Raw genomic sequence first — 25,812 nt, 5'->3', positions numbered from 1 at the left:
TAGGTACTCTGCAATGTCTGTAATGAAATCACATGCACAGTAAATACGCCAAAACTAGAGAAGCTTTTTGTTTGAGATAAATCTGAAGAATTCCAGCGTTCCTATGCATTAGCAGCACTTTTCCCTAATAAATATGAATTATTACACGGATGAAAGAGAACCAAATGACAGACTTCAATATTTGAAGGATAAGTCTTTTTTTCCCCAATAATTCACAAGATTTTTACCTACACAGGTCAAAAAGGAGGAGACATGTATTTTCTATCTACCCCAATTCTATTTCTCATAACTGTTCCTCTAAATAAACACACCTAAGTGATTTCCTACACTGTACTGAAACAAAAAATACGAATTTGAAAGACCGTACTTGTTTAAAATTATATGGCAAAATATTCATGTCCTGAGAAAGATAAGTTTGCTTCCCTATTGGTTTATGCAGTGAAAATTAAATAAAATATTTCTGCTTCTGTCCATGCACTCTAAGCCCCTGTTATCGTTCACTGATCCATCACTGCCCACGCTCAGAACATTACTGAGAAGCAAYGAACTTCACAACTATTGAGTTTAGTTCAGCATCTCAGATTACAATGACTATGCAAGCAGCTTGGCAAGCACCAATCTAACAATCATAAAGCAGCTATAAAACCACATTTTTATGTGCATTGTAACATTAGTCTTATTCACAGTGAGAAAATTATTCATAGTGAGAAAATAACTAAAATGTCACCATGCTCAACTGTTACGTCTGGATATTTATCAGTTGGGCCATTGTGTAATAAAATGCAAGGAAAACAGACTTTGTCAGAGTTTTCATGGTTTGAGTAAATCTAGCTGCTCCATCAGCTCATTAGTAGAGCATGCACAGGAACTTGAAGATGTAGTCTCCTGCTGCTCTCCCAGCTTTTCATTTTAAAGTAATTAGCATTCTTAGTGCATGTACATGCACGACTACATTGCAAGAGGGTGGAAAGGCCGCCCACCTGATGCAGTGAAAACACCCACAACAATTGACTGAATAAAGTTATATTGCAATTGATCTAGAGAAAACAGTATCAACTGTTACTCATTATTAACAAGGCTGCATATTTTCTGCTGCTTTGAAAACACTAAAGGGGTGGTAAAAAAGCATTCTCTGCTCCCAGCTAAACAAAATCAGCATTTTCAATGCACTCAATTAGCAGTGTTTTAGGTCTGTGTCAGACTCATCATCATTGCTAATTGATTTCAGGCACAGGCCAATCTCACCAGCATCATTATGCAGAGGTAGGAGGTGAAAAGAAAAACAAATCTCTGATTAAGAGGAGCATGAGGGGGAGGCATGCCATTTACAAGCTGCACTCTCTGTTCTCCCTCCTGGAAAACAGTGGTGTTCAAAACCATTCTGAAGCAGCACCCTGTGATGAGATTTTTATAGGGACGCTTTGGAAGCCCTAAAATTAGTGATTTTACATTATATAAAGCTGAGAAGGCACATACTTATCTCTATCTCAAGAGGAATATGGAAAATTCAGTGGTGTTTCCTGGCTGACATCCCCTCTTCCAGCCCCAATCCCAAGCATAAAGCAAAAATGTGCTCTGAGGCAGACAGCTCTTTACAGGAAATAAAGGTAACACTTGGGATAGTATTTCCAGAAAGCAAAAATAAACATCTGGCTAGTTGCATTACAGCCTGAATGCAACTCTCTGGACATGCTGGTGGGATGTGTTGTGTTGAGGCCAGCACTTATCAGAGGAAAGAGTCATGATCTCTATTTTTTTTTTTTTGCACACATGAAAAGCATATATTGCTAGAAAAATGGAGGTAGCTTTCTCTACACAATGCCCATGGTGGAATCTCAAGGAGATAAAAGGCTGGGAATGTTACTTCTCTCCTATTCTTTTATACAAACACAGATCAGTTATTCTTCATACCTAGTTTTATGTAATGTTGTATATTTAAATTTTTAAAGTATTAAAAATATTCATCAACTACAGAAGGTTTATTTCCTTTCAGCTTTCATCCCAGTCTAAAACATACAGCTACTTTCAACACATTCAAGCAGAATGCAGCAAAAGGTCTAGCTTCACAGACACTGAAAGTCATTAGCCTGCAAATGCCCAGTTGCAAGCAGTGACATATAACCAGTGCTGCAAAAATTCTGGAACTGATTAAACCTTGTTCAGAAACAGCTGTGTAGTAGCTCACCTGTTCCCATTTCATCCAGTTAATTAAGCTACCTCTTTCTTTAAAAGCAATCAAGTGTTCCATCCACCAAAAGACACAATGCATTGTCCAGCAACACCTTTGTAACAGATACACCACAACTGCTCTGGAGCAATTCATGTTACACAAACGAGAAAGTGTATCCACCTCCTAAAAACTGTTTGTGTAAATGTGATGAACAGAATAGTTGCTGGTTTTCTATTTTCCTTGTTATTCAACAGAGAATGTGGTATTAAAAAAGCAAACTCCTACGAGATTTGATATCTATTTCTACTTCTAATTATCACTTGTATACTACTTTCTTTTGCAACTTATTTTTATCTTTTTTCCATCCATCTGTATAAAGTTGGGGTCAAAATCTACTTTATGATCATTGTATTAGAAGGCTGAAAGCTTTAACTACACCTCTTCCTCTCAGACTATTTTCTTTTTGAACTCAGTTCTGTTCACATACGATTTATTCCCAACATTTTAGTTGCAGCAGAAAAACAGAACAAAAACCTTACAGCAACAACACAACTGTGATGAAGAACGCTGCTACATCAATTTGCTGTCTCAATGAACCAAGGAAAATCAGTGAAGCACTTCCATATTTCTGTATCAAACTGGAAATGAGCAACAACTGTTATAGTTAAACCTTGATACAATAATGTTGACTACTTCAATTAAACTTCAGATTGTTATCTAGACATTAACGTGGCCCCAACCAATGCAGTATATGAACACTTTTGAGAGTACCTATTTGTATCCAAGCACCTTTTCCCCTTCCCTAGGGCAGCTGTCTAGCAAGCAAAACATAATATTCATTAAATTAGGTATTCTCACTTCTTTTATAGATCTACGAAGACAACAAGCTTCCCTGAATATCCTTTTACCTGAAAAAGAAAGCTAACTAGGTATCTATTTTGCAAATAGGTTAGTTATTACGGGTGCAGTGCTTTAAGAAGCATACTTTAGTGTACCTACTAAAACAACAAGCCCACAGCAATGCCTTGAATCTAACTCCTTCTGGTCCTGCTTAGTAACCAAGCCAGTCACAGCATAATCCRCAATTATCAATTGCATGTTATTAACTGTTTCATTAGAAGATACAGGCTTAAGGTATCTTTTTATTTTTATTTTTTTTCAATATAGGAACTGCTAATGCACAATTAACCCTGCCAAATTGCAAGCTTCTCCCCAAATCAGGCACATACGCAGTGGCCTCTTTTCTTATGTGAAATAACCAAGGCCAACAATACCCTGTCCAGCCTGGTGCTAATCCAGGGATCACAGCCTTCGCTTCAAGAGGCATCTAAATTTAGGGCTGCTAGTAATCCCTGCCTGGCTCCTCCACCTAAACCCTGCTGGGCCTGCAGCGAAGCACGTTCCAGCTAATCCAAGTACATCAAGCAAAGCAAGAGGGCAAGACAACAGCACGTTGTTACAGGGTACCAAGGTAAGCTACCGTTCCTAAGTAAGAGAGATAAAGTAGGTTCCACTAACGCCACGCTCGCCTCGCGAAGACCCCCCGGAGCTCAGGAAGGGCACACTCACCGCTCTCCTCCCTGCTCCTCAGCCGGACGAGGGCCGTCGGCAGCCAGGGCGGGCGGCGGCTCCGCGCGACGACCCTGAGGGCACCAACGGCCTCCGGAGAGCCGTTACGGCCGGCGGAGTCACGGCCCCGCCCCGCCCCGCCCCGCCCCGCCCCTCGCGGCGCTGCCCCGCTCACCAACCGGCCGCTCTCAAGCACCTCAGGGCTGGGAGACCTAAAAGTGGCTTCTACACAGCACTGGCGCGCAAGTGGTAAAAAACAATCCTCTCCTGCGAGCTGGCAAACAGTATTTTCTCTCCTCTCCGAACTCCGAGGCATTAGGCCCTTTTAGCTGGTGCCATTTTTAATAAGCTAAACAAAGGCAGCACACGTTTACAACATCGCTCTGCCCTGCAACAGCTGGAACGCACACACAACACGCAAATTCGGAATACAAATCTGTTTGTGCAATTCACTTTTATTATTATTTTTTTTACCTTTGCAGTCATCTTGGAATAATCATCATGTAAACAATAGAATGGAATGGAATTACATTGAGTTGTATGCAAATGGCTCTAGAACACCTCAACAATTATGACAAGGCATTATAAATAACTTCTCTTAATAATATATATTTGCCATTTTTAGTACATTAAAGAGCTGCCCTTTATCTAGGATTAGCTAAGTAGTAGTTTATGTTGGAACGTCCACGGAATATGTCTCCAAATTTGGAAATCTTTCTAAAGTTTGCTAGCTCCATAACGCCTATGTCACAGGTTAAGCGTAAGACTACTTGGGTCAGAAGTGTTTTCTTTGTAACAGAGTTTTACTTGATCATTGCACAAAGCCCTATTATTTTCACTCCACCTTGGTATTTTGCAGAATTTCAAGTAAAGCTTCAGTTCTGTTCTTCAAGTTTTATCACCAGTATGAAATTAATTTCTACCACTTCAGGATAAGCCAAATCAGAGGTGGGCACAGTAAGCAATCTATCTTAAAGATAACAATTTTATAGTAGTTCTAGCTCATAGACTCCCCCCCAAAGCATAGTTTACTTCAAACTTCTCTAACATCTTTGCTACTGCATATCCCCTCCTTATTCTGATAGCTATATATATAGTCCCATATATATGGTACTTCTGGAAAATGGAGATTACTCTAGATTTAAGCAGCCTCAGGCACATTCTTAAAACATTAATGTCTGCAAGGCACCTCCCACACCCTTGACAATCAGTTTGTGGATTGGTTTTTAGACACACAACCAACAAGAGCTTACTAACATCTAATTAACTAATTTCAAAAAACCCCAAATATATCAAAGACATACCTGAAACTTTTTTAAATAATGGGAGATTAACTGCAAATAGCACATAATCAAGTCAAATCATTTTTTTTAACTAGGATGTGTAATGCATAAATATATGAAAAATAAAATTCACAGTCATTTTTAAAACTAGAATTCAAGTTTGGCTAATAATTAACTTTTATAATTATGTTAATTTCTAAATACAACATAATAGAGGCAGTATTATCAACCACAAGTACAGGTAAAATAGTATCACTCAAAGTTTATGAAAGAAGAAGTAAGCTTGATAGAAAATTCCTTTTGTAACCAATAAATACAGCCACCCGAGTGCATTTCCACAGGCTTCTCATGTAGGGGGACTCCAAATCAACTGCTAAGAGACATTTAGTAGCATTTTGAATGTTAGCAGCAGCGGTGTAGCTGTGGGCTTTGCTTGTTCTGACTTTGTGAATCGCTAGAGAATGAAGCAGAACTCGGTGTGTGGTGCTTTAATTTTCCTTTGCATCCAAGCTGGCCTCTTCACAATCTCACAATTCAGCTCGGGGTCAAGGGACAGACATCAGCTGACACTTAACTGAGCAAACCCAATCAGCTTCACTTCATCGGGAATCTCAGAGCCATCACAGCCAGAGGCCTGCAAATACAAACAGAAACATTAAATATCTCATATGTTAAAAAGGAGGATTCAACAGCCAGGGTATAAATTTCCCCCATATTGCCTCGTTAGCAAACAGTTTAGCTGAAGCCGCTTCAGCCAATTGCATCTTTCATTTTAGAAAAATCTTCTAATCAATGTTAAAACACTATGAAAAGAAATACTGATAAACGAACACTGAGAAATAAAATACTCTTAAAATATAAAATAGAATATAAAATATCCTATCCTAAAAAGTCACTTAAAGAACAAAGATCCTTTAAAGACCCAAACTCTCCTGACTTGAGCTGTATTTGCTTTTACATGTGACCATGCTSTTTTCACTTGTGAAGAGTGACTAACCTAATATGCACAGATTCTGGCTTTTATCATTCTGCAGACACCAAATGTCTGCAAGGAGTCATAATTTCAACTCTCAAGTCTGCTAAGAATAGCAATCCACTGAATTTTTGAGATTGAAGCAGTCTGTAAAGAGTAAACAATAATATTTGCAAAAAGACACCTTCTTTTTGACAGTACCATCTAGTACTTCAGATTGTATAGCTGAAATTCTTAAGTCTGTTGCAGTACAAATTGGCACAACAGGTTCATTTGTCATAAATAATAGTAAAAATATAAAACCACCTTGCTTAGGACTGAACTGTTGTTACTCTACATCTGCTTTAACAAATGCAGCCTCTGTAGGCAAAATATTTTAATAGTTGGTTTTTTAAATACAAAATTTGTTTCCGTAGCTCAGAAGTAACTATATTTTTTAGTACAGGCATTTTATGCATTCTTCACCTCTGTCATGCATAAATCAAAGTTGTAAGTTAGATGAATAGTGGGTAATAGAAAATTACTTATGAAGGGCACCTTCAGACTCTCTTTGGCATATCCCTCAAGAAACTGTTACAACAATTGGCTCACCCTATAATATGCTCTTGACCCTTTTATGCACTTGTTGCAGTTGAAACTCTGAGGATAAATTCATACATGTATATGCAATATCAGAAGATCTCTCAGACCAGGCACACAAAATGCGCATGGTAACATTTGCTATTGTTTTTTCATGAACAAAAATAAATTTATTTGCTACTTGTAGAAGCATTACAGGAGGCTACTTCTGCTTCAAGTTTACTTTTACCACACAGAGTCCTGTGTTCATAGCAGAGTGGTCTTACTCCACTGAAGCAGCAAGTTAAACATGTGAGACCATCACCATTTGTTACTATTAAGATATTTCAATGGTTATTGGATTGAGAATTTATTAAATAAATGGAGTTTAAATTTTGCACTTATAATACTATGATTAAAAAAAAGCTGTTACTATTAACATCATTCTGTACTCTACCTATTTATCAGTCCCCCCCCAAAGCCATGCTAAGTACCCTATCAAGATCAATCCTTATTAATAAATATTGTCTAATATTTAATGCACCCTGGAACCTACTACCTTGTATTTTGTGCTTAGCATAACTACAGCTACTTACTATATGCAGACTGCAGCATACAAGAAAAGCTCTTAGTATTTGCAATTTGCTGCTTAGGGACTGAATGTATCCTTTCATTAATTTTTTTGCCTTTTTTTTAACTTAAGAAAAAATCTTAAAATATAAAATATACTGCACAACATTTCTGTGTTTCCTCAACTACTACCAAGATTACTTGTGTATTAAAACAACCTCCTTCCCAAAATATGGATACCTGGAAACTGCAGGGAAGTCATAATTCTGTGTTAGCCAAGACAACTAAGGGAGGTTTAATACTAAATATATTCTATAGTATTACATCATCATAAGATGAAAGGTGCACTGTTAAAAAATGTGCAAGATAGAGATCAAACCTTAAAGACACATGCATTCAGAAATAAGCAGAAGCAATCTCCAAGCAGTGAGAAAGTGAACAGGTTTACTGCCCAGAAATAATAGTGAATAATCCTAGATTAAAGAATGCTTTTCAGTTGAATTCTCTGAATGGATACAAGATTAGCTACATTAGCTACTTTGAACCCCGTGAAATATTTACCAATGAAATGCGTTTTAATCAAGTTGCACACAAGTGCTCTCAAACTCAGTGAGAGCTTGCTAGGAGGTAACAAAAACTCAGGAGGGCAAATAGAAGCATAACATGTTCTCCTAGGCAGCAATTCATTTAGGAACTCTATTACATAATTTAAGAGTGGACAGAAATAGAATATACATTAAATAAATCCAAGGATAAATTAGGATACTTCTCATGATTATGTATTTTCTTTTCCCAGGAAGTAGGGAACTAGCAGGAAACCTAGGTTAAAAGTATCAGGAAGAAACTTAGCTTAAAAATTAACCTTAGCAAATGTTAACAAAACAACTTGGGAAGACAAGGAGACCATCCAAATCCTCAAAACAATGCATACATTCCAATAGCCAATGGAACTTAACTCAGGAAGAGATAAAGGCATAAACTGAGGATTATCTGTTAATTACGATAATTATAAAATTAATTTAAAAACAACAGTAACTACTCAGGGAGTTACTCAATACAGCTATTTCTAAATAACCGGGTCTCTACTTGTATAGCCAAACTCTAGGTTTGATGCGCACATAAAATTACATGGATATAGTACTGTGCTTCCTCCATTCAAGTCTAATGCACAGAATTTAATACTGAAGGCAGAAGGGTTTTACTGAATAGACTAGGATTATAATACTGCTTATTCACTGGCATCTGAGATATCATGTGACATGGCCTGCACCCTAACATTTAAGCAATAAACCCAATCAAAGAACAATCCAAACCCAAATTTTCAAATGCGTGCTTACAAAGTAGACAAACATTAACTGGATACTATGAGATACTGATTTTGCAACTTCTACACAGCCTCTGGAGTATCTCTTGGTGAAGTGTCATTGACTATACAATAAAGCTAAGTACGATGTTTAGATGGCAGGAATATAGATCAGCCAAAAAAACCAAAAACCACAGCTACAGCCTTTAAGCTGTATTTTGATAGTAACTGCCACAGAAACAAAATAGTTCGTGGAGTTACATGTACTTGTCCCTCCATCCCACTACCTTCCCAAAAGAAACGTGTAAAACCCTAGCGATTTCACTGGACTGTAGAGGAAAAATTAATCCAATTGATTCAGTCAGTCAAAAACATTCATATCTACATTTAAAGAATGACACAGAAAGAGCAATCCTGAATACATGATCATCAACTAGGTCACTTAACCTCTAAAAAAGCCTCTCTACAGCACATCTACTCATACACAGCTGAGTCATTCTCAGCTAGGGGTGTTGAAAGCTAACTGATAACAGTTTAATACTTACATAACTAATAATTCAATAGCTTTAGGTATGTACATTTCTTGACTTAGCTTTAGAAAGAAAGACAAATACAGCATGTTGATTCTGAACTAAATCTTTGCAATGTAAATTCCATCAAGATATTAGGAAAAAAAAACTCAACTGTTCACAAAGAGGATAGTTAAATACTAGAACAGGTCCCCTAGAAAAATCTCCATCCTTCAATATTCAAAGCTAAGCTAGGAAAGGCCCTGAGAAACCTGATTCAACTTCAGAGCTGGCCTTGCTTTGAGTGCAAGGCAGAATCAGACAACCTCCAGAAGCCCATATCAAACTAAATTATCCCATGACAATTCCTTTCGAAAGCTTCTGGGTAATTTAAAAATGGAACCTATTGCTACTTTGCAATATAAACCTAAAAGGCCAGCTCGCACAGCTCTCAGAATAAACCAGTGATGTATTTGGTCCAGAGACTAAAATCAGTCCTGCGTGTGCTAAAATTAATTGTCTTTTCTACAGACTTCTGTCTTGCAACCGATGGACTTGGGTGTCAGTCACAGTTCAAAAATTCTGAGAACATCTCATAGATGATTAACACACATCCCGTTCCATTTCTCTGACTCATATGCAAGTTCATGTGCATACTTTCTCTAAGAATTCTCCTTCTCTTCCCTCATCCCAAAATCCAGAAATTTCATTAAATTTCACATGTACTTAATTGTTTTCAACAACTTTGACTGCAGGATGATATCATACAACAGATTTAAAAATGTATTAGAGAAGCAGGGAGAGAATAGGAAACAGCATGATCATACAGGTGCTTTTAGCCTTGGGGAATCAGAAGAGATACTGTTACAGAGAGAAAGCTTTGTTCAAGCATTACAAGCTCAAATCTTCAAGAGTGGTTTCTTGAGATGTTTCTCAGCTGATGTGGAGAAGGAAAGGAACAGTTTCCCAATTTCTGCCAGACAGTTTGCATACCACAACTAAATTATTTTTAAAAGATTCAACAGGCTGTTTTTCAGTGCCTAACTATAGTAAGAGAATATTTCTGTTTCTGAAGCTGTATTTATTGTATTACTCATTACTTAGGAGCTTTTACTTACCAACTTAAAAGTCAATGTTTTCAAAGCCTTAGGATCATCTACTATCTTCTGCAAGTTAGCAGCAACTGTAAAACAAAGTACAAAAAATATATGATTCACAGAAAATTGCATCTAACATGGCTTCAAGTCTCAGATTCAGGTTGGATTATCTAATTAATTTCATACACATACAGATCTGTAAAATATCACTTAAATCATTTAATTGCTCTCTAGCTGTAGTCTGAAACTCAGAGGGCACAGGGGCTGCCATCATCCTGCCTCCTCCCTTTTGCTAGCATTGATACTTTATGAATATGTGAACTGGTTCAGGAAGGTCTGCCTGAAAACCAAATGACAGAAAAAATAAAACTGCTAAGTTTTCAGCCTAGTCTGTTCCCTAAACTGGCTCATTCTGTAATAATCACACAAACACAAGCGCAAGCTAGGGGCAGAAACACATAACAAAGGAAAAACAGAACCTTGGCCATTGTGCTTTATGTTGCAATTTTGCTATAATCAGGGCCACCGTCAGTATGAATTTCTGAGAGAGGGCTGAGCTCACTGCCCCCCCTCTTTATCTTTCGTCTTTTCTGGCTGCATGTTTGTGCTTCTGCCCCTTTTTTGGGCTGGCAAGAGAACCAACACAGAGACTCAGTGATCACTACAGCTCACTGAACCAGCAGAGAAATCAGTTCTTCAAACTACTCTCAGTGAGTGTGACTGGATTTGTGATATAACTGCAATAAACAGTTCAACTAAATCTGCAGAGCCACAATGTCCAGAGAAGTGTATACTATCAACAGAAGTGACAGCAAGGGAATTATTTACTCCTTAAAAACAGAGCAGGGAAGAAAATAATAAGCCCCTTTTCTATGAAAGCACCTAACTCATATTTTTAATTAGTCTATTTTTTACAATGTTGCTACCATTAATCTTAACCAACAGATTTGGCTGCTTTCAGGTTTCACTGGTATTCTGTACCTGCTCCACAGCTTTGCACAGTACAAGATCCAGATCTGACTAATTCAGATTGAATCATTAAGAGCCTCTGTTCAAAGCTGACTTACGAGCACAAGATGTCATCAACAGCATGAGACAGACTCCACACCTTGCAGAGCTGTTGAGGCAAGAGTTGTTAAAAGAAACAAACAGGTACTAAGTAGCACAGATCTTAGTATACTGAGTAGGTAAGTACCATACAACAGAGAAACAAGAAGCCAGATGTTCTCCATAAACACTTTCCACAGGCTTCTTAAGGTGGAAGATACACAGCAGCAAGCCGATTTGCATGTTGAATGTCCTATTAGAAGCATAATCAAAGCAGACACTAAACTTATTTCCTCCTTTGGTTCTAACATCTCTATAATATAATTTTCACTCTAGAATAGTGTGTCTGGCCCTATATAACTCACTGTGAATGGTGCAATGGAATCTGGTCTCACATGGGGAAGAACAGTTGTTTGGCTCGGCAGTTTGGCCAACCTCACCTCTACCACTTTTAAATGCAAACCAAAATTTTGGGGATCTCATTTTCTCTACACCACTGAAATGGCACAAACTTGATAGGGGATGAAAGGGTACTTGAAACTAAAACCAAAATGAGATAAATTCTGTAGAGAAAATTTTTTGCAAAGCAAGAAATTAGTCTTCCCAGTTTAATGAATTCAACTACAGGCATTGCACTAAAAAGCCTTTCCCTTTTTAAAACATCATTATGAGTAATCTCTTTTATTCTAGTTATTACAAACAGTTGGTATTTTAATCACACAGATCATTTCCACAATCAACAAACCAAATTTGTTGCAGTATCTCCTTCCTGGAAAAATACATGCAAATACAGGTAATACTTTTCATTACAATAATACCATATACATACACAGAAAAGGAAGGTTCAGCCTCTTATCTCCTGAGGCCAAGACAGAATTGCTTCAAATTTGTATGTCTAAGATCACATGCTCAAGAACCTTTCTGGTTTATTCAAACCCCCATAAAGCATTTCTTTAAAAAAATGAAAGAACAAACTTTCCAGCTAGTGTTAGTTGGCATCACTGAAATACAGGCACAGTGCTACTAAACTAGACAAATAGCTGCACCCTAATTCCAAATACTTTTAACTTCAGCTATTTTCAAATACTATAAAAAGATGAGCTTCAAATGTACACTCTCCTCCAAGAGGTGCAATCTTTCATTTAAGGCCAGCTGTAGCACAGCTACGGCAAGTCAGCACTCTGCCTGGCAGGTTCACCTGAATGTAAGAACTTCCACCCGCTCCTAGGACAAAGCTACTGTGCTTCTGCTTGCCACCTGTCATCAGCAAGGGCTGTAGTGAACTGTCACATTATGGATGGCAGCACTGAGCTCTTCATTAGTAGCACCAAAATCTTAAAAACCCTAACAATTTCTTACTGATTCTTCACCAAGAACCAAAGAAATTCAAGTTTCCAAAGCAAAAATAGCAAAAGACAAGCTAGAAGTTGATATAAATAGTTAATTCTATTTACTTTCTCATGTAACATTGTAAGAGAACGGAATGACTTTTTAAACAGATACAATTCTTAAAGAAAATTGCTTTTTCAACGAATGGTGCTCATTAAAAGGCTATAGGGGGCATAGTTTATTTGTTCATCTGTCTTTTAATATGAACACCAAGCCAAAAACTTTTACATATAAATTTACTAGAGAAAGCAATACTGAAGAAATATCTGAAGCAACCATAAGAAACATGCTTTATTTTTGCTTCTCTGCTGGGCTACAACTAGAGTGGGATATATTTAATCAAATAGAGGATTAGGATTTAAGGGAATAATGCCATGTGTTTTGAGACACTACACTTGAAAATAAAAAAAAAACAGTCCTGCTAAGATTCCATAATATTAGAATACAATTTTACATTAAAATAGGCACCCCTCCAAAAAGAATCGCCTAGAATTTCCTAAGGAGATACATTTTTTATTCCAATTATGTGCATTCAGCATTGTTCACTTAAAACTAGCATTTCACACCAGTGACTTTCAGTACTCTGTCAGGGTTGAACTTTCTGCCCTTTATAGAATGACAATAAAAATGAGCTGGCCAGAATAGCTCATTAATCTTGTTCTATCATGCCATGATGAATGCAAATCCTCAAAAAGGCACATTTCTTAACATAGTATTCAAAAATGTAAGTAATTAACATCAACTAAGAAAGAAGTGTGCATGCAGCTACCCAGCAAAAACATATAGTCCTGTTGGTATCTTCCTCCTTTTCCTAACTTCTTGCTTTTGTTTTGCTTATCTTCATTTTGACTGCAAGGCCAAAAATTACAGCCAGCTGTCCAAAGTTGGATACCTAAGTCTGTATTTAGGGACACTATTTAAAATATAGTTTTACAAGTAATGAGATCATCATTACCCTCTTTACCTTAGCAAGAGCCAATAGTTTAAGGTACAGTAAGTATGCAGGTATAGAAAGACACGCCCAATGCTAAGTAGCAGTTTGAAGAGTTTGATTCAAGTGATAACTGCAATCTTTTGGGGCCTGATATTAATAGCTAGGAAAAAAAGCAGGAACCGAAGAACTGCAAGTGTCCACAGTGTATTTATTTTAGTTATTTTCCTTCAAAAATAAAACTTGCATCTCAAGCAGTAGAAACCATCCAAGCGGTTGGAAATCTGTCCTGACAGCCAGCATGCAGTGACTTCCAATTATTTCTCCAGGAGGTCTGGGATCTCATCTTAACTACAGTAAAGATATCCTCAGAATTACAAAAATAAAGTGGAACTCTCAAACCTACTTTGAATGTAATTAAATTAAGCCATCTGCTGCATTTGATATAACTGACTTAGCACTCTTACATAAAAATTAGGACCAGTACTAAAGCATGCACAATTTGGACCATTAAGTAGGCAAAGGTTCCTGAGCAACACCTGGAAGTTCATTTTATAAATCTGCTCCAACCTAGTAAACAATGTTCTTATATATGGGCTTTTGTGACACCCTTACCCACAGTTGCTACTACTGTTCATCCGGTTCAGAATTACTGACGGCATTAGGCAAGAAGGAGAACAAAATTACTTGCAAGAGGTACATCTGTTAGGCTTTCCTGATGAACATCTCCCCCAGCTACTGAATTTAGGTCCTTTTCATTGAGGAAAATGATTTACTAGGCTGACTCTCTCTAACCCACCTAGTATAGTTATACACAAACTTTTAACTTTCTTTACATAGGAAAAATGATGCTAAAGTTTCTAACTGTAAGTGATCCAAACCACATCTCCACACACTGCCAAAAATTAAAAGGAGAAGGGAGGAAAACAGCCAGCCCTCTCTCACAACCTTTCCCTTCCCCAGTCTCCCAACATTTTTTTTCTATTGCAAGTCAGAAAACAAAGTCAATTTAATGCAGTTAATGCTTCCCTTAATGAAGTGGAAAGGAGTTTCACCTCAGGAGTTTCAGAGAGAACAGTGGCACTGAGGAGGTAGGGATCATTCTCTCCACTGATACTTAAGCTACTTGGAAAAATGAGGAATGTCGTAAAACATGCCTGTGAATTCTACTTAACCTGATGTGTAAAGTAAGTACAGAGCTGTTTTCTTTGTATTCTGAAGTCAGGTCTTGAATAAGTTGTACCTTTGAAATTCACAGTAGATCATTTTGTCTGCAAGCAGCAGTAATTGACAATTTGAAAATCCTGTTGATTATTCATCGTTTCCTCAGGACCTGGAGATCCTAGACTCTACTCTACTTTGCAAAGTGTGTTCACAAGATATTATGGCCATACCACCATGGAAGTCGGAGAAAAAGCATGAACACGAAGGTAACTGGAGGAAAAGAAAGCCAGTGGTGAGGAAAAACCTTTGGTAGTAACAACCTCAAAGAAATTAGTGTACTGCAAATCATGTCTTGTGGGAAAAACCCTCTTCAAACATAAGCAGCAGTTTAGCACAACAGACTTTTTGTTGTTTGCAACAATAAACGAGGTGCTGTTTAGCTTTCTTCAAAAGGTTTCCGAAGGACTGCTAATCAACCTATGTACTACAGATCATACTGATTCTTTTGCAGGTTTTGCTCACTGAGAAATGGTGGTGCCACTCTGTCAAAATAACTGTTCGCACCTGCAGAACATGTAAAAGGACAAAAGTCAAAACCAGTATATAAATACACACAACACAGTCTGCTAATTGAAAATGTAATAAGAAAAATAAAAGAACATAGCTCAAGTCATCTAGAATGCTTATTTATTTATTTAGAATATACTATAAATCCATCTTTGCCCTCTGACAATTTTGGCTGACCACATTGGTTACAATTTTTAAATACGCAGTTAATATAAGTTGAGGTAGGAGAACAAAAAGGGCCATCTTCAAGATCACAAAAAAATGTAACTGAGTAACTGTACTTTGCTCAGTCTATCAAACAGATGTTTTGCTCCTCTAACATGACAAGACTGTGCCTGGTTATTTAAAATTCTTAACGCAGCATGAAATCTAACCCTAATGGCTTCTGAATAGGGAAAACTTCTGGAAAAGTTAAAATTAATGAGACAGTAAATAAAGCTGTATGAAATACCGCAGAACTATTTCCACTACAATGCCAACCCAGCCAACTGAGTCAGAGCCATCTGGCGTAAACACAGACACAAGCAGAATCTAAAGTTCATAATGATATTTCTGTGGCCCTCTCCAAAGAATAATGATTCCTATGCCTTTCTGTTTTCAAAAGAACGGATGGAGTACTTCTGACAATATGCTTAGATTCAACCATTTGGAAAGCTATTCTATTTTGTAGCCCTAAAATTCAGATATAGGGAAAGGAGAAAACACTATTCCAGCACAAAACTTCTATCATTAAAAAAAAAAAAAAAAAAAAAGAAAAATGATATACTCTGAGCGAATCAAAAGTATTTTGAGTAAGTGAGAAGTAAGATCACTTTATGCACTCCAAAACCTAGTCTGTAAGAAATAACCACCTTCAACAGCTTCCTGCTTGATCCAATTGCATTTACATTAGGCAGGCCAAACTCAAAGCAGCACAGATCTTTTGGCTTTCGTACTGATTGTTTCAAATATTACTTCTTCCCCTACACTCCTAAGCACTTATTTTGCCATTTTCATCTGATAAGTGGATTTCTACATAATTAACTACCTTGGGATTATGCTGATTTCAGAATGAATGCTTTCTTATTTATAGGTCTCAGGGAAGCAGGATGCCTGAGTGAKAGAAAGTACTTTTCAATGGAATTATGACTCCTAAAATTCAACTGCCGGCACAACTTTCCTCCAAAGGGCTGAATTCGTTAGGCACACTCTTGATGCGATTTCATATATTGCAAGAAGTTCATTGCCATATATATATTCATTTATATTTCACACTGCACAGTGATTTTCATGCATTTGCAAGATCATAACAAGCTCAAAACTAAGTTTTAAAACCTAGACAGCATTGGATTATACTTTATTATGCAAACAATCATAGCAATCACACTTTATAAATTTTGGTAGCAATTCCTTCAGATCTCTAACCTTCTTCTTATCTAATATGATCTAGTAACTCCATACTTTCTGCATAAAATATTTAAAAGCATTTCAAATGGAGGTCAGAAAGGTCTTATAAATGCACCCAGAATGCTAGTCAGAAAAATCCCTTTTGTTTATGCTGCTTGGGAGCTGTAACAAGGGAATTATTAAAGTATTTTGAGACCTGTGGAAAGAAGTGTGCATTGCTAGAGGACTGGAAGGAACTAGACACGGTTCTTCTAAAAAAGAATACAAGAAAATAGTTCAGCTGCAAGCCTGGCTTCTCTTCTGAGGAACCTATTGAACCTCCTGCTAAGGGAGAAACATTAAAAATGCTTAGAAATTTATTATTTATGAAGATGCCACCATTAGGAATTTATCAAAGAAAGATGGAGGCTCACAAATTTGTCTGAATTCTCAAAGTACACTGCTGAATTGGTAGATAAAGGCTGTGGAAATGATTTATCTCCATTTCAACATTCGCGACTTTAATATGCAACAGCCTGATYTGCAGCCTTACAATCAGAAAACAGCTTAAAGAGAACAACACTCTGATCTGCAGAACAACACAGGCCTCAGGAAGTTCCAGCTCAAAAGGAACAGTGGGAGCCTGAAAAGGTCACCTACAGCATTCTTATAAATGGGACTAAGATTTCACAGTGCTGTGCAATTCACACAGCTTAAAGTGATTATTTAATGAGAGTGATGCCCTGCGGTTCAAATGGGTTCTGAGGCCCCATATTCCAGACATGGCACAAACCCAGGAATGCACGTTGCTTCACGGGTCTACGAAGTCTGAGGCACAAAGAACTGCACGAAATAACACCATCCCCACCCTCCATAAGAATGGCCCAATGTACAACAGCAGTAAAGAAAGGACATAAGCAAGATTTCACACTATATGCACAGAGTATACATTGGTTAAGGTTTTCTAGCCCAAATAAAGGGAGAGGAGCAAAAAAAAAAAAAAAAAAAAAAAAGAGAGAGAGAGACTAAAGCCTTAGCAACTACCCAGATGCTGTACTATTCAGGCCATATATCCCTGACTGACCTCTGTGAATAAAAGCAAGAGAACAGAACTTTTCCTTGTCTTGCTGGAGTACTTTTAAGATTTATTCACATGGTTTTACAAAACTTTTCCCAAGACTCTATAAAAACAAATGTGGTGAAGAGCACAGTTACAGCACTGAGCATTGGTTTTATATGCAAATCAGCAAAAATGCATCATATTTTATACCAAACTCCTAACCACAACTGGCTAGGCAGTTCCTCCCCCCCCAAAAAAAGAAAGAAAAACATCCCGAAAAGTTTATAACCCATCTTTCTTCATCACCCAGTGTAAAGTAAGTCAAGGGCCCCAACAAAGGAAACTCACCACCACTGATATTCTCTTTCAACTCTTGACAACTGTATACCACTCCAAGTAAGGGGTAAGACACTCTTGGAGAGAATAGAGCACTGACAGAGGTATATCGCTTTCATTCCTGGGTTATCTCAGGCTAACCCACATCACAGCACACTGCACAGAGGAAACATCCTCAGTTTCAGCTAAACACAAAGTATTAGTTCTAAAAAGCAGAAGTCATCACTGTACTTTCTTACATGGACAGCTGAGCCCATGGCTAAGCAATATAAGATGATGACTTTTGCCTTCAACCATCTCAGATAGTAGTGCTTATTTGCTGCTTAGGATGAAAAGAACATAAAGTTTTTTTTAAAAAAACAAAAAACAAAACCCACAACTTTGTAACTCCTATATTTTCTAGAAAGTATTAGCTGCTTGGTATTGAGAAGCCAAGGACCAAAAGCTGACACGGTGTACATCTGAACATACTCACCACTGTGGACTCGAAGGTCCTGTCAATAAATGCTAATAAATGTCAAGGTACAAATTAGTAATTTGTGCCAGTGTTATGTAGTAAAAAGAAACTTGCACAGCAGGGTTTGGATTGTTTACTCAGCTCTGACAAAAAGAAGGCCCTAAAATATTTATCTTTGCTCAAACCACAAAAATCTAGAAAATTTGGAATAATAGTGGACCTCAAAGTTCTTTGCAACAATATCTATTAATATAGRGTATTAATATATACCCCAGGGGTCACAGACAAAAACTGGAAAACTGAAGACTGAATTAAAGAAATAGGCAAGATTTAATTTTTCTTTAGGTAGCTTATGGGAAAATTTTCACTCAATGGAAAGGGTATTTTGTGAAGCAGTAGTGCTCCTGCACTACTGTAGTAACTAATGCAATTGCAATAGGACACTGTTAGCACCAAACCCCCAAATCTTCAACTATTTAGTATGCATAGCTGATCCCAAGGTGCTGTATTACATTATTCCTTCTGTTGAGCAAAAAATACAGACATTAATTGYGACAACAGTTTTTACTGATTAAATTAAAATATTAATGTAACTGGCAAACAGTACCTTTTCCCAGAAACTTATGAAAAAATAGAAGGTAAAAGTTCTAGACGGATCCCTCCCATCRCTCCCTCCCCAGTGTGTGTGAAAAACACACTGAGGCAAACCACTACACATTTAAAATAAAGTGTTAAGTTGAACATGTTTGGCTACTGAAGTGCTTATGTATTTCAGACATTGATTCTGTATGTATTTGATGGGGTAGAAGATACCTTCTGGGRGTTTAAACAAGGAAGCATTCAAGGAGGTGAGGGAAGAGTACATACAGACTTCAGAATTTCCCCTTTACTTTGAGAAAAGCATTTTGATGATATTGAGCACTCTAAACCTGAAAGCGTCATCTCAAATTAACATTTAAAATAAAAATTTAGACCTGCTGKCCAACACAACTAAAAGGAATATTTAACATGCCTGAGATATTAAATTGTGCACATAAGTTATCTATATGAAAGAATGAGTCAGAGYATAGGCTGAAAAAAAATGTATGCCAGTGACTGAATGGAGAAAGCAAGTGCGAGCTTTCAGACACAGGTTTTGACACCAAATCCCTTCAATTTGATAATCATCAARATATTGATGACAGCTCCACAAATACCTTCACCAGGCTGGATTAGAGTTGAAATGTAGGTTAAGCAGAAATATAGCCAGGACACATTCTGCTGTGCATATGATCACTTGGGTAATCTCATCTCTTCATCAGATGTTCACAACTTCTCACATCCTGAATTCTGCTATGAATTATATATATTGTTCTGACAAAACTATTAAATAGTCTGACTGATATTTCATCTTCTTAAATACCTCATATYTGAAACAGGAAAAAGACATTCAGAAAAGACTCCCTGCCGTGCAGGGGTTAGGTTCCAAACAGACTGTGGCTAGTTTCAAGTACATGGATAAGCCCTCATTTTAAGTAACTAACCACTGGTGAGAAGTGAATGCCAAGGGAACAATTAAGAGTAACTAGGTTACTACTGAAAGAGAAATATTACTTACTTTGCTGTCTGAATCAAATGTATAGCTTCCATTTTTTGTAATACAAAGACAGACCTCAAACCCATAACTTAGACCAATGAGAGGAGGGAATACACCTCAGGCCCAAGTTTATCATCTGCCATATTAGGCAAAAAACAAATCCCACAGATACACAGATAGATTTATTTCTCATTTACATAGATAACAAAAAAATGGTCCATTGCATGTTGAAATAAAGTAACATTGCTCAAAAGCAACTGTCAAATGCATTTTTTTCCTTAGAATAATTAAAGATTATGATTTACCTGATAATGGCTATAAGATAAGCACATTTACTGTAATACATAAATACAGATATACGGTATACAGATTAACTTGTTTACTTTGAGAATTTCTTATGTCATGTATTTATACTTCCGTCACAACAGCCATTACAGGAAAACTGATTTTTAACTTAACACAGTATTCTTATTTCACCTTGTTCCTCTACTTCCACCACGCTGAAAATTCACCAAGATGGAAACTCGCATGAAATATGCTTGTTCCACACATTACACTTTCTCAAGTGCACATTTTATGTACTACACATAAAGCTAACGTCGGCAGATTTTTTTTCCCTCTTCAAAGGAGCATTAGATGCAAAGCATGATTACCTAAGGGTGCATCTAAAACATCCAGAACTCCCTATAGCCTAGTCAGTATGAGTCACCCTTCGGTGTGTTAGCTCTAAATGAGCCAGGTATGTTGAAATATTTAAGTCTCTAGTTAGCCCTTCGGGATTTTATAGATATTCTTCTACCTGTAATTCATGTGCATCTTTTGCTAGAGATACAGAGTTATATGCTCACATTGAAGGCACAAGAGTTACTACAAAATGCCTTAAAATACAGTAAGGTTTTAGTTACAAGTTTCCTCTCTGGGTAATACATTAAAACCTAAACACAGAACATTTAATCATTTAGACATTTGGTTATTAGAAAGTTGATGGGAACATCTAGCTTTCAAATGTTATAAAAATGTGATAGATAACATTATTAACTAAAAATTCTGTTACTTTGTTCAATTTGAACAATAGCCACAAGAAAAAAAGCCAAAACTTCTAGCAAACTCACCCCAAAATTACTAAAATCAGCGTATCTCAAAGCATTACTGATATTAAATGACAAACCCATGCTGCTTTAGGCTTTCAAACAGTAGTGCTATCCAGGTTATGTACCCTAAGCAACATTACTGCTCTTCATTAGGCCATAAATTAATGCAATTTATTTTCTCGTCATGCAGGACAATCACATTTTCTAATTACAGTAAGGTGATAAATGGGAATTAGTTGAACGAAAAGCTCTTCATTCAGCTGAGAAGAAGATCAATCTAACAAAACAGCAAAGGCACAGCAAAAACACAGGAAGCAAAAGGATATTCACTGAGGAACTGCAGAATTTTCTATGATTTAGATTATCAGTGTCATTATGAGTTAAGATGCTGTTACAGAGAAAGAGTACACTATCAAACTGGGCTTCTGTTTTTCATCTTTTCATTATTCTGATTGAAGCATTGAAGTGTAATCACCAAGATCAGCCACAAATGAATCCACACAAGATTCTGAAAGAAAATTCTAACTTCTGACATCCTTTGAAGACCTGCAGATTTGTGAGTGACCAGGATGCCTAAAGTACTACACCGAGTTTCCCTGCCAAAGGAGAAAGCAGAGATCAAATGAGCCACTTTCCTTCAAACTAAAAATAAAATGGGACATTGGCAGAATATGCCCCCAAGCCTACCTGGACAAGAAAAGAATCAAATTACTTTATTAGACATAAGTGTGAAACTTGCCACACCACAGACAGGAGCTTATAAGAGGACTTTGACTGCTAACTCAGAAGGATTAAATCAGGGGAGAAAATGGTACAACAGGACTCTGGGCTCCTGAGTAGCTGACATTTGCTCCCACTAGGATACATGTTCCTCATCTTCTCTTTGAGCAGTCCAGAGGTTTCCTAGGAAGTCTCCTACAACCCAGCAGGAAAAGAGAAACCAGAAAATACTTCCCAAGACCATGAAGCAGTCTTGAATACTGTTTTTGATTTTGGCTTTCATACTACTGGACAGACGCTGCCAAACTGCAGAGAGTTACTGAATAAATGACAGTACATGTTCATGATGTCAACCAATTGAGTGGCCACAGGGTTAGAGAGTAGCCACAACTTAGTGGACAAGCAGCAGCTGAATCTTCCAGTACAGACCAGGCCTGTCCTCAGCTACTGAGGTCCTGCTGACATAAACAGTGTGTGAGGAGTGTATAATCAAGCAGCTGAAAATGCAGCACCAAGTTAGCAAGCAGCAGGGGTAGTAAAGATTTTTTCACGTTATACAGTCATAGCAAAAGAGTTACTTCAGCATCAGCAGACAGGATCCTACAAGACTGAGTCAAATGTTTCCATTTCCAATGTTTGGCTATTGTGATTAACAGGAGTCACACATGTTATTTATTGTTTGAAATAAGGTCTTTCTGCATTTGGTCTGACAGATGTTCTCTGCATTGATGGCCAAATGATCTATCCACAGCCATGTTTTTTTATTCTAGATGTCAGTCTGTAAGTCCTGTCTATTTACCAGAATAACTGCGCCAAATAAAAAAGGCCACCAAATAATAAAAAAAACCAACTCAATCAAACGAGTATGAAGACTGCATGTACTATATTCATACTTTTAAGAAAACATACAAGATGCTGATGAAAAAAATTGGTACTTTCAAAATATGATCTCCTTTCAAAATATTATCTACTAGGTTTTCAGCTGATTCATCTAAACACATTAGACCTTTCAGCAGGAAGCTTTTGCTTTGACCGAGTAACAACTGTTTCCCTGGTTACTAGGTRGATACTTAGGTCTGGTTCCAATAGGAAATACAGGTATCAAATTACCAGTAGTTAATGTCTGATGTATTTAAAAGTCAGGGCATATTTTCCAGGATGCTCAAGGTACTCATAGCATCTAAAAAAAAATTGTATTAACAGAGTGAAGAACAACTCTACATTTCCTGATCACAAAAATACCAAGGTTTTAATTYAAGCAGTACTTGGGAAAGGGGAAAGAAGGAACACGGGAGCATACTTTCTTTTTTTCTTCCAAATAACTGTAAAAAGACCTTTAGGCTCCGAAATTTAAGGCTGGTCTGTAGAAGATTAACTATAACATAATTATACATACACTGTATGTACTAGTGAAGTAGGAATGCAACTATGATTTTTTTCCTATGTTAAAACTCAGTATTAACATAAAGTCACCACGAAGAACTGACTGGTGATACAATTTGCCTTTCCTTTATGATATCACAAAAACCATAAGCCATTATCAGGTGAAAACTTACTAGCATACTAAATATATACTGCATATATAWATATATAYAYATACATAYATATATATATAYACACACATACACACACACATACATACACACACTTCAGCTCAAAATATATCTTGAAAATATTCCAGATCTTTCACACAGTTTAATACAGCTGCTTCAGATCTGCATAAAAGTATATTTGTCAGCTAGATACAAATGCCTGCATACCGACTCCAGGACTCATTCCCCTCTTAAAACTCAAAATCTAGTCTACTTAAAAACTGAATTCTCTCTACTGAGTTCCTTCATCTAGGGACCTCTTGCGAAGCAATGCTACTGTCAATAAGAACAGAAACCAGTCAATCATAGCCAGAACTGAACATGTAAGATGGGATTTTTGCTTCTCTGCAGAGCAGGTAGCTGAACTTATTGCTTATCATAAAAGAAATCTTCCTGGGAAGCCTGTGTTAAGTGAAGCAAATCCAGCAGGACTCAAAAGCTAAAGCATRTTGATGGTTAGCAGCAAATTCTGTAAAACTTACATGTCAGCTGGTCTCCACTAACAGGTTCAACTCACGTATGCTCTGGCCATACTTTCCACAGCAGTCTTTGCTGACTGTTCAAATATCCTTTCAGAAAATCAGCTGTTATGCAAACAAATTGTTGATTCCAACATGAGCCCATGTTCTCACCTTTTTTTTTCTCTCAGCCTCTACATCTCCCAGCATTCATTAGAAAAAGCCACAGGAACAACTTTTATGAGACTATCACAGAATTTTGTTTTCCTTCATGTTTATAGAGGCTGTATTTCTGCATGCTTCAGCTGAAAAGTGAAATGTAATTTATCACTGCTTTCAATCTGGTACCTAATGGAATCAGTTCTTCTGGCTGGAAGGTTAACCACCCTAATCTCACTACTATTCCCTCCTTCTTACATAGGAAKATTTTAAACCTTTTAACTTGCAGTGAACAAGGTGGCATAATCATTTTACACAGAAAATGTGTTTTGTAAGCATATTTACATCTTCAGCACCATCTGCTTTACTAAATGACTTACTGCTTTAGACTAATTGACTGAAATGTTTCTCAGGAAACTATTGCTATACTGAAGGCAGGAGGTCAAAASTTGGTCCAGTTCTTTTAACTGTCAGAATGCTCAAACAACCGTAACTCCTTCCATCACCTACCTCTGCTCCCCATTTCCTAAGATACTATTCATTTGCACTACACTCTGTTTTATTTTTTTTTTATTATTATTAGAATAGTAAGATTAAAATCTTGTTGAATAGATAGGTCAACATTCATGCCAGATTACAATGAAATGAAGCATTCATGACTCAATGGATCTTTTGTTGTTCTTAGCAACAGTTAAACATCCTACAATATATCTCTTCCTAATAATTAAGGCTATGCAATCACAAACTGAAATTTGCTGCAATCTGCTTGCTTGCAAAATGTTTTATTTAGTGCCTATAGACAATTTAGACCATTTTCAGAACAGAAATCACAAATACATTCTAACGCAAGTCCAACTTTGGGTTTTTTAATTAAAAGCAAAATGTCTGTTAGCAAAACATGCCTTTCAGTAAATATGAAATCTAATGTCATATTCTAGAAAGATAACATAATGTCCCAAAACACTTGAAAACTTAAACAACTTCACAGGTGAACAAACACATAAATAAAATTATAATACAAAGTAATGCAAGAMTTTGTACCTGTGGAACTTAAGGGCTTAAAACACCACAGAAAAATGACTGTAAGTAATGAAATCGTACATTTTTGTATATAGATAAAGCATTCAGCTTGACTTTTCTTATTTTTTCATAAGACCATGATAAAAAGGTAAACACGAAAGAACAGGAAGGCCCATCACTGTAGTACTAAAAATCAAAGTATTTGATACAGTTCAAAACAGGAATTAGATAAARAAATAAACTTCCATTATTCATTATCTAGACAGTATCTCTAACCAAACCTGCTAGGGAAACCCTCATTACTTATTTAAATATTTGTGTTTCTTCAAAAACCAGAGTCMCATCGCTTAGACATCCACAAATCCATGGGCCCGGATGGGATGCACCCACGGGTACTGAGGGAGCTAGCGCATGTTGTTGCCAGGCCACTCTCCATCACCTTTGAAAGGTCCTGGAGAACTGGAGACTCTGGCACTTCCAGTGCCTGAGGACTGGAAGAAAGCCAATGTCACTCCAGGCTTCAAGAAGGCCAAAGAGGAGGACCCAGGCAACTACAGGCCAGTCAGCCTCACCTCTATCCCTGGAAAGGTGATGGATCAGCTCATTCTGGATGTCATCTCCAGACATACGCAGGAAAAGAAGGTGATCAGGAGTAGCCAGTATGGCTTCACCAAGGGGAAATCCTGCTTAACCAATCTGATCGCCTTCTCTGATGGAATGACTGGCTGGGTAGATGAGGGGAGAGCAGTGGACATGGTGTACCTTGACTTCAGCAAGGCTTTTGACACTGTCTCCCATAACAGCCTCCTCAAGAAGCTCAGGAAGTGTGGGTTAGACGAGTGGACAGT

At 37.2% G+C, this 25,812-nt stretch overlaps 1 protein-coding gene across 1 annotated transcript in view; it reads right to left on the bottom strand.

The window, feature by feature from the left end:
* Positions 1-4,176: 4,176 nt before the first annotated feature.
* The window catches only part of STK39 (serine/threonine kinase 39), a 114,531-nt gene continuing 92,895 nt past the window's right edge, over positions 4,177-25,812 (bottom strand). The window contains exons 17-18 of the mRNA XM_085323737.1: positions 10,054-10,118; positions 4,177-5,656 (exon numbers count right to left, since the gene is read on the bottom strand). Coding sequence (XP_085179863.1) covers positions 5,582-5,656; positions 10,054-10,118 — 140 coding nt within the window. The 3' untranslated portion in view covers positions 4,177-5,581. The remainder of the gene's footprint in view (positions 5,657-10,053; positions 10,119-25,812) is intronic.

This window comes from Rhea americana, unplaced genomic scaffold, assembly GCF_003343005.1.
Source record: "Rhea americana isolate MKP2758 unplaced genomic scaffold, rheAme1 scaffold_12, whole genome shotgun sequence".
NCBI lineage: Eukaryota > Metazoa > Chordata > Aves > Rheiformes > Rheidae > Rhea > Rhea americana.
Note: the sequence above shows the minus strand (reverse complement) of the source record. Positions and strands in the feature narration are given on the sequence as shown.